This window comes from Bidens hawaiensis, unplaced genomic scaffold (assembly GCF_021521415.1).
Source record: "Bidens hawaiensis isolate Kalapana, Puna unplaced genomic scaffold, B.hawaiensis_p1.1 tig00052678_1, whole genome shotgun sequence".
In the NCBI taxonomy this organism is placed as follows: domain Eukaryota; kingdom Viridiplantae; phylum Streptophyta; class Magnoliopsida; order Asterales; family Asteraceae; genus Bidens; species Bidens hawaiensis.
The window spans coordinates 59980-70926 of record NW_027499485.1 but is presented as its reverse complement, the minus strand read 5'-3'; the positions used below and the strand labels follow the sequence as shown (position 1 = coordinate 70926).

Genomic DNA, 10947 nt, shown 5'->3' with positions numbered 1-10947 from the left:
AAATGGTAAAACATGTAAACATGGGAAACCAGACATGGCCCACGATTCCCTTTATTCCTCACACAACCTACGGGACTTTGAAAAAGTAAAAAAATGAGAAGTAAACAATTAAACTACTAAAACCAATTCCCCACGTGCATCAAGTTACATGGGTTGCATGCATGGCTTCCATGGGTTGCATGCATGGCTTCCTTGCATTACTACACGTCCATCGGCTCAACGGGTTCGTAACAATCCACCCTGCTTGAATTCAACTTATCCGCAAGGTTGAAATCTGGATAAGCCTTGGCGAACCTCCACTTTGTTTCCCACGTAGCATCGTCGCGGCTCTTACTGACCCATTTAACAAGTATCTCGGTCCTTGGCCTATATTTCCCTTTAGTGATGACCCTATCGTCCAGAACATACTCCGGTTGAGGCACAGGAGGGGTACAAATAGTGCCGTCCAGAACTACCGGGTTCGGTGCTATAGTAGCCCCTACACATCTTCGCAGGAGCCTAACATGAAAGACATCATGTATCAAGGAACCCGGGGGTAGCTGAAGTTGATAAGCTACTGGCCCGATCCGCTTCAAAATTCTATACGGCCCAAAGTACTTTGGAGCAAGCTTGTTAGACGGCCTGTTAGCAACCGAGATTTGCCGATACGACTGAAGCTTCACAAAAACCAATTCCCCCTCACCAAACTCGACCTCTCGACGTTTCTGATCTGCTTGAGTCTTCATTCATTTTTGAGCGGTTAGCAAGTTCACTCGTAATTGACGAAGAAGCGCATCATGATCACCTAAATATTCTTCCACCGCTTGAACGTTAGTGGTACCCGGAACATACGGAATGAGTTTGGGAGGTGATCGTCCATAAACAGCTTGAAACGAGGACATTTTTGTAGACGTATGGACCGACGTATTATAACTATACTCAGCCCATGGAAGCCAGTCCACCCATTTCTTTGGCTGATCTCCTGCAAAACACCGTAAATATTGTTCGATCGTTCGATTAACTACCTCCGTTTGCCCATCCTTTTGAGGATGGTAGCTCGAACTCATGGAAAGATTAGTGCCTTGGAGATTGAACAATGATTGCCAAAAAGAACTGATGAATACCTTGTCACGTTCACTGACCACCGTGGCAGGGGTGCCGTGCAACTTAACCACGTGATTGACAAACTCTTTTGCAACAGTCGCAGCGGTAAATGGGTGTTTCATGGGAATAAAGTGAGCATATTTTGAAAGACTGTCTATTACCACCATAAACACAGTAAAACCTTTCGAGTTAGGAAGACCTTCAATGAAATCCATGCTTATATCCTCCCACACCCGCTCCGGAATCGGAAGTGGTTGCAACAAACCTGATAGTAACATGTTATCTGATTTAAAGTGCTGGCAAACTTGACACCCCTTGATAAAAGACTTCACCTTTTCTTTTAGTCCATCCCACCAGAAAGTTTGCTTTTAAGGAAACCAAAGTAGCCCCCTTTAGGTGAAGCATGACAAAAGTTTAAAACAATATCCAATAAAGGTGATGAGGAACTTAAAAGAATCGCCCCTTTACGAAACCAAACTCCATCTCTTAAAACCAATTCCAGTTGACCCCCGTGCCTCGAATCCGAAAGTAAATTTTTATAGTAAGGATCAGTTTGTACCTCCTGCTGAATGTCTTGCCAAATAGTTGCACACGGGTGCGTAATGGCTATGAAGTAAAACTCGGGAAGTCGCGAAAGAGCGTCAGCACCCTTATTAGAAACACCCTTCTTGTACTCAATGGTGTAATCAAATCCCAAGAGTTTGGAAAGCCATCGGGCTTGGGCCGGAGTGGTGAGACATTACTCAAGAAGGTACTTTAAGCTCATGTGGTCCGTCATAATCACAAAAGGCCGACCGAGCAAATAGTACCGCCATTTACGCACCGCTTTAACAACCGCTATCATATCTTTTTCATAAGTTGACCATGAAAGAATCGAGCCCTTTAGCGGTGCACTGAAATAGGCAAGTGGTTTACCATGTTGTGTTAGAACTGCTCCAATCCCCACCCCGCTTGCGTCACACTCTATGGTGAAGGGTTGCGACCAATCAGGAAGACCCAATGTGGGGGTAGTAGTGAGAGCAAGCTTTAAAGAATGAAACACAGATTCGGCCACATCGTTCCAAACAAAAGGACCTTAACCCACAAGTCGGTGTAACGGTGCCGCTATACTCCCAAAACCCTTAATAAATTTGCGGTAGTACCCGGCTAAGCCTAAAAATCCCCGAACTCCCTTGGCATTCTTAGGGGCGGGCCATGAAAGAACCGATTGAACTTTGGATGGTTCCACTGCCACACCTTCCACAGAAATAAGATGCCCCAAATAATTAACCTGTGAAACTCCTAAAAAACACTTGGATTGCTTTGCATAAAGTTTATTAGCTGCCAAAATTTCGAAGACAAGACTTAAATGTTTCACATGGTCCGCAAGTGATTTAGAATAAACCAAATTATCGTCAAAAAACACTAAGATAAAATTACGAAGATATGGCCGGAATAAATCATTCATCAAGCATTGGAATGTATCAGGGATGTTTGTGAGACCAAATGGCATAACTACGAACTCATAATGACCATCATGAGTGCGAAAAGCCGTTTTATGGATATCTTCATCGTGAACCCGTATTTGGTGATAACCGGAATGTAGGTTCAGCTTAGAGTAAATACAAGAACCATGTAATTCATCCAGAAGTTCTTCAATGACCAGTATAGGATATTTATCCTTCACTGTGATATCACTCAAGGACCGATAATCAATACAAAACCTCCACGAACCGTCTGCCTTTTTGACGAGCAACACCAGAGAAGAAAACGGGCTGTGACTGGGACGGATCAACCCCTGTTGAAGTAGCTCACGGATCTATCGCTCTATTTCGGACTTATGAAGATAGGGTTGACGGTAAGGGCGGGTACTGATCGGACTGGATCCCGGCACCAGTGGAATGGAGTGGTCTTGGGATCGTTATGGTGGTAAAGAGTTAGGTTCTTGAAAAACCCTTGCGTATCATCTTAGAACTTGACGAATGGCAGGGCAAGATATGGGCTCAGGTGTCGGTTCAGAGGATAACAAATGGATCTGTAAAAACAGGGTTGGCCCCAGTATCGCCATGGCTTCATGCGTCTTTAGTGATAGCAATTGAACTTGGCAGGCCTTGAAGTTTGCCTGAAGATCCCGCTAGGTGGAACCCAAGTGTGAGTTTCTCACAATCAATCTCGACTGGACCAAGGGTCTTCAACCATTGAACCCCTAAGACCACCGGACAAGCCGCTACTGGTAAGACAAAAAATCGGTGGAGATGACGTAGCCTTGGATGGTAAGGGTCATCCCGCGTACACGACCCGCACAAGAAACATGTTCACGATTAGCAATCACCACCTTGAAGGGAGTATCTTTTTCCACCATTAACCCGAAACGGTCCACTAATTCCTGATCGATGAAGTTATGCGTACTGCCTCCATCGACCAAAACAACAACATCCTTATTCTTGATTTTCCTAGGCAGTCGTAGAGTTTGTGGAGTAGGGACGCCGTTGATGGCGTGAAAAGAGATTTCAGCCAGCGGTTCCTCGACCAGAGATACATTTGGTTCGTCTACCTCAACGGAAACATCTTCGATCATAAAAAGTTGGGGTTTACTACACTTGTGACCCGGGGTGTATCGATCGTCACAGTAGTAGCAAAGACCCTTTTCTCGGCGTTCTCTCGCCTCTTGATTGGAAATCCTGCGAATAGGAGTAGGGGCTGGAAGGTTTAGTTTAGTGGTTGGGCCTGGGCCCAACAAGCCAGCTGAAGAGGTGGACTTGGGATATGGAGTAGATGTCGGAGACTTAGAGTAAGAATGGCCATTCCGTTGAAAATTAATTTTATCTTCCACCAATCGCGCGATACCGATAGCTTCTAATAAGGTACGAAGTTTTTTGATCTTAACTTCCAATCGAATTTCATCTTTCAAACCCCCTATAAAGCAACCCAACAAAAATGCATTTGGCAGACCATCCACGCGGTGGGAGAGTCGCTCGAATGCTTCTTGGTAAGCTGAGACCGTGGTGGTTTGTTTGAGTCAGGAAATGGCTTCTGACGGGTCTTCGAAATCGGTGGGACCAAAATGAAGGAGTAGAGCCATAGTAAACTCCATCCAAGAGAGCGGTCCGTGAGATTTGGTGAACCATTTGTGCCACGGTAGGGCCACCCCGTCCAAGTGTAGTGAAGCAAGGTGGGCTTAATCCGCATCAGGAACCTTTTGAAAATCAAAAAACTGTTCAGCCTGGTAGAGCCAAGCCGTAGGGTCGTCGCCGCTAAATCTAGGGAAGTGAAGCTTCAGATAGGGTTTGTTGTCGTTGCCGGAAAAAATGCGGTTCCACCGCCAACGAAGCCAGACGGCCCGGCGGTGCTTTTGTCTTGTTTCGTATCCACCGTCATCTGCAGGGTTTGGATCTCCCCAAAAAGTTTCTCGAACATGGCGTTAAACTTGGAGAGAGTTTCTTGGTATCCATGGAGATCACCACCACTCTGATACCACTGATGTGGTTCGTTCAGTTTAAGCAAAAAATAGAGAAGCGCGATAGAAATTAAGGAAGAGCTATTGAAACAATTTTCCGAATGCTTAATCAAAACAATGAAAATCCCTTATAAAGGGTACAAAGAACTTCACCACTACTCTACTACCTACTAAAATGGAAAAACATGTAAACATGGGAAACTAGACATGACCCACGATTCCCTTTATTCCTCACACAACCTACTGGACTTTGAAAAAGTAAACAAATGAGAAGTAAACAATTAAACTACTAAAACCAATTCCCCGCGTGCATCAAGTTACATGGGTTGCATGCATGGCTTCCATGGGCTGCATGCATGGCTTCCTTGCATTACTACACGTCCATCGGCTCAGCGGGTTCGTAACATAATTGTTTCCCGGTCCCATTTTGGAACCTAGGCGACATCGGTGGTAGAGACCGGCGCATGTTGTTCTATGGTGATGGTGGATCTGATATTCAAAACCAAAGACGAGGATGTGATTGTACCTGAGTCTACATATACGTAATAAAGGTTATGATTATGAGCTACACCTCATCTGACCCTTCATATTTGTTGTCTCCATATGTTGTTGATGATGAATTTTGTATGTTTAAAGCTATGATGATATTTTATTATCCGAGCCTATTGCCTAATTCTTTGGTGTTTTTTTCCCAGTGTTTTTTGGTTTGATTTGTAGTCGGTAGCATGTTTGTGGTTTAGATTGATAATTGAATAGTTGATTCGTTATTTCTTTCCGATTGTTTACCTTTACGGATTTGATATGTTGTTAGATGATGTTTGATTTTCCTTTCTCAAGGATTTGTTACTTGAAAAGTTCTTTACTTTTAGTTTTCTTTTCATCGGTTGTGTTAATATTTGTTCTAGAGATACTAAATTTACTTACAAAAAGTCAACAAATTCAACAAAAGAGATTGGAATTAAGTATTTATGTTAAACAACTATTTGAATCTCAAATAGCAAACATATTAATTGAATTCAGTTTAAAGATGCACTTCAAGAGTTTTTTCGCTAAATTACTTGTAACTAATTCAACTAATTTATTCTTTAATTAAGTTTAATATATTTGTCTTGACAGATTCTTGATAAGCTATGAATCTTCCCTGCAGTCACAAAGCGGGTGGTTGGTGGGGGTGCCAATACGTTGGTGGCATATTGACAACAGTAGGTTGTTGTGCCGATACACTGGTGGCGTACTGCTGTTGTCGGATAGAAGTATACATGATTAAAAAATAACTCACTGGCTTTGGACGTTGGTGGTGACTTTTAGTTTTTTGGACTCTATATATAGCCATGACTATTGATGTGGATGGGTGTGGGTTAGATTAAAATGGCAAAGCTATCCATTATCGTTTCCTTGCAGTCTCTTTGGACTTCAACTAATACATGTCTATTTTAATACATAAGTATCATGTATGTGTATGTTCCCATAAAAGAGCTTTTAAGTTTCTTAAGTCCCGTGTACATAACTTCAAATTGCTTTGTCACTGTTCAAAGCCATGATGATCAACATCGAGGAGATTCGATTGACATCTTGATAACCAAGATCTGAGTTTCGTCTATAGTGTCACAACCCCCCGCAACGTGGGGGGTCGAAATGCTAGTTATGATTAAAATGTAATACATTGCATGCATATAAGTTTGTCATAAATAAAAACATTTGAAGTATACTTTTATATAACTTTTGTATATACAACAAAAATATATATATAACACTAGTATTAACACCCGTCGCGCTGTGATGTACATAGAAATATAAATCTTTTCGGCATCAAATAATCTCTAAAAAACTGCAATTTCTATCTAATAACATAACATAAAAGGCTACTTATCATAATAAAACATAATGTCAGATGAAACCAAGTCCCAAACGAAGAAACAAGAAAAAAGACGAAGAAAAACAGAAGAAAACACAAGAAAACAAATAAACACGCCCCCATGCTTCTAACATAAGAAAAGACAAAATCTGGAACCAAAAGCACGGGGCCGTGCTCATTATGCACGGGGACGTGGACGAGAATACAGAAAAGACAAAGAAGAATTGAGCACATGTCACTAAAATACACGGGGCCGTGCCTACCAACCACGGGGCCGTTGCCACCTCACAGAAAAGACAAAACAAATCTGGCACATGTCATAAAAATGCACGGGGGCGTGCTCATCAACCACGTGGCTGTGCCTCACCATCCAGAATGCCTATAAATAGTGGCTCATGTTGCACTCATTTGGTGTGCCTTGAAAAGAATTCTCTCCGGTTTTCACTTATAAAAATTCACACTAACACTCACTATGAAGATTTAGTGAAGAGTTTGATGTCTTGGAGGTCATCACCATCAATCATCATCATCAACCATCATTACCATCATTAAGAAGAAAGATTCATATACATTTGGTTAGATTGTATCAAGTTTAACCATGTGTTTGTTATTATCAATCATCTTAATGTTTATCATCATGCTCATTATGAGCTAAACTCCTTTTACCATCTAAAATCTATGAAGGGCTTTGTTTTACTTGATAATTAATCAAGACATGTGATGTAGTCTAGTAAATTACATGGTTATATTACAATTATCTTTTGATGAGAAATGTTTCACCATCTTAAATCACTAATTCAAAGTTGGTGGTTGTTAATTTTATTGGCAATCGTTCATGATCGATTCATGTTCTTGAAAGATGTAAATACTTTGATACATTATCGAAACATGGATCCTTATATTGTACTTAGAAATATGAGATATAAGTTATGATGTATTTTTCTAAACCTTGGTAATCCGAAAATGGCTTTGCTTAGGATATCAAATTAGTTAAAGAAATCATATGTTAACGGAATGTGTAATCATAACCTACAAAAATCAACCAAGGGGAGGTTGTGTGATGAACTACAACCACCCGAAGTTGTTAGAATTGGTATTTGAGAAATCGAAGTCAATCCTAATCTTTCTACTTTGCGAAACTACTTGCCAACTTAAATTGACATCATTGAGATGGTATGGCATTAGGAAAGGGTGGACTTAAAAATGTGCATGCTATCTCCTTAGTGCCAAAGATGCTCACTTAAGGTTTAAGGAGATCTCTATCATATATTGCTATGGCAAATTTATCACATGTCCAAATATTGATTATCAAGGTTAAAATGGAGTGGATTCTTGATCTTAGATGGTAACCTTCGCATAATTGAAAAACTCGTTTAGGATTTCTTATCTTGGTCACCTATATATTATATATAAGTATTTACATTTATAAAAAGTTCAAAAATTAACCCCCAAAATGATTAAAACCTCCGATTAAAGTAAAATAACGATTCATTATTAGTAACCTTTGTGTCCACGGATCGATACTTGGTTCTTACCAATACTATTCTACATATACGATAGGTACACTTGCCTATTTTATGTGTGTTTAGTCTTTGTAGAAATCACTTTTATAAATTTAAACACGATCTTGTGCAAAAGCTAAATATCCAATCCATTATATTTTATACAAGCTATACAGCACGCAGCATCAAGTTTTTGGCGCCATTGCCGGGGACACGGTATGTTTCTAAGAACGATCCAAGTTTTAATTTAATCATTGTCTATAATTGTACAAATTTTTAACTTCTATTTTAATTTACCTTTAATTATTTTTTTTAAATATTAAAATATATAATTTTACGGCTAGCCTACTTTTTACCTTTATTTACCTTACCTTACTTTAGCTTAATTAACTTAGACCTTAGATAGTTTTAAACTAGCGTATCCTAACTTATAGTTTAACTTAGACTAACCCGTAGTTTAACTTTAGCTAACTCTTACTTTAGTGTTTAATTTTTGATTTAGTCCCATGTATGTCCTCTACTTTTGAGTGTGAGCTTGTTTCTCCAATTTCTGAACCGGAACGACTCTTTTGTCGACGAACTCGTAAACGGACTACAGAAACCGCCGAAGCAATCAAAGATGAATCAATAGACGCCACCACATCAGGAGAAAATCAAACCGAAGAAATGATGGCGGCCCAGAACAATGAGCCGAACATGAGCTAATATGCAAGCCATCTCTCGAAGGCTACGGCAATGGAGTGGCTCCACCCGAAATTACCGAAAATTTCGAAATCAAGTCTAGCACCATTCATTTGGTGGAAAATTCAGTTCAATTTCATGGTCTCCTCGACGAAGACCCTCTTTCTCACATATCTCGATTTCTACGAATTTGTGGAACCTTTAAAATCCAAAACTGTTCAGAAGATCAAATCAAACTCAAACTCTTTCCTTTCTCTCTGAGGGGCCAAGCCCTAGAATGGATAGAATCTCTTTCTTCTGGTTCCATCACCACTTGGGACCAGATGGTTGAACAGTTTCTCCTCAAATATTTTCCGCCCGATAAAACTGCCAAATACCGAGCCAGCATTACCGGATTCCAGACCGATGATGATGAATCGTTGCACGCAGCATGGGAAAGATACGAAAGTCTTCTAAGAAGATGCCCACATCATGGACTGAGCGTATGGTTACAAGTACAAACTTTCTTTGACGCACAATCCAGTCAAAACAAACATGCCATCGACCATATCGCTGGTGGAGACTTGGGATCCAAATCACCTAACGAATCATTTGAAGTCCCGGAGAAGGCCGCAAAGAAGAGTTTTGCTTACAACCCACCAAGATCTACACCTACATATAAAGGAATACACCACGTTGATTCCAACACTCTTGTCACAGCACAGCTTGAAGCTCTTTCCAAAAAATTCAAACAACTTCAAGCCGAACTATCAAAAACCAGACTCACCTGTGACACTTGTGGAGGAAATCATAAGACAATTGACTGTAAGCAAGTCATCATGGCCATGGAAGAAGTTGATTTCATTGCTCGACAGAACAACGCTTTCAGCAATAACTACAATCCAGGATGGAGAAACCACCCGAATTTCAGCTGGAAAGACGGAGGTAACACTCAACCTTTACCCGGATTTGAAAAAAGACCAATGAATCAACCCTTCCAGCCTAAACCTCAATTTCAAGATCAAAGTTCTAGTAGCCATCAAAACCCAAGCTACTCTAAGATCGAAGAAATGCTAATCCAACTAATGACCAAAACAATTGAAGCAGAAAAGAAAGCCGAATCAAGAGCTGTTGATATCAGCGGAGTATTATTAAAACATGAAGCCGATCTCAAAATCCAACAAGCATCACTTCAGAACCTAGAAACCCAAATCGGACAAATTTCCCGACAATTATCCGAAAGATCACCTGGCACTCTTCCAAGCAACACAATCACCAACCCGAATGCAACAGCTAACGCTTTTACACTTAGGAGCGGTACAACCACTGTTGTCTCACCAGCTTCAGAATTAGTTATGGAGAAAAAGTCTCCTGATGAAACGTAGGAAAGGCTGGCCCCAACAAGCACAGTACAGCCTAAGGAGCCAGTCCGAACCTATGTTCCGCCTATTCCATACCCTGGAAGACTGAAGCAAGAGCGATTGGAAGCTCAGTATGTAAAGTTTCTAGAACTCTTTAAGCAACTCCATATCAACATCCCTTTCATCGAGGCTATTGCTCAGATGCCAAAATATGCCAACTTTCTCAAAGAGTGCTGACAAACAAAAGGAAGCTGGAGGAGCTCTCGCATGTCACCCTAAGTGAAGAATGTTCAGCTGTCCTCCAAAGCAAGCTACCGACAAATATGACCGATCCAAGGAGTTTTACTATCCCTTGTCTCATAGGAAGTTTATCTGTTAGCAATGCCCTAGCTGACCTAGGAGCTAGTATTAATTTAAAGCCTTATGCGGTTTTGGCAAAACTAGGGATAGGAGAACCAAAGCCCACCCGCATGAGCATTCAGTTAGCTGACCGATCCGTTAAATACCCTCGGGGCATTGTTGAAAACATGCTTGTCAAAATTGACAAGTTTGTTTTCCCAGTAGATTTTATGATTCTAGACATGGAGGAAGACAAAAGTGTACCTCTAATTTTAGGAAGACCCTTTTTAGCCACCGCAAAGGCTATCATTGATGTTTGCACCGGCAAACTCACTCTCAGGGTCAATGACGAGGTAATCACTTTTGACATAGGAAAATCTATGCAATATCCGCAACAGCACGATGACACCTTATATTGTGTTGACATCATAGACTCCATCGTAAGTTGCTATATGCGAGATTCCACCATCAGTACTCCCTTATAAACACAAGTCTTAAACAAAACACTCAACAAACCCATTTTAGAAAACAAAAATCTCAACAATAACTACCACGAAGGGTCAGAAATGATATACGAAATCATTGAAAAAAATGAAAAATCAAAACCATCAATCGAAGAACCACCCGCCTTAGAATTAAAAGAACTACCAAAACATCTCGAATACGCCTTTCTAGAAAAAGATTATCAACTCCCAGTAATTATTTCATCTC

General features: G+C 40.7%; 1 protein-coding gene across 1 annotated transcript; it reads right to left on the bottom strand.

The window, feature by feature from the left end:
- Nucleotides 1-200: 200 nt before the first annotated feature.
- On the bottom strand, nucleotides 201-725 carry LOC143599769 (uncharacterized). The gene has a single exon (XM_077077649.1). It carries the CDS (start codon nucleotides 723-725, stop codon nucleotides 201-203), a length of 525 nt encoding a protein of 174 aa, XP_076933764.1.
- Nucleotides 726-10947: the final 10222 nt, after the last annotated feature.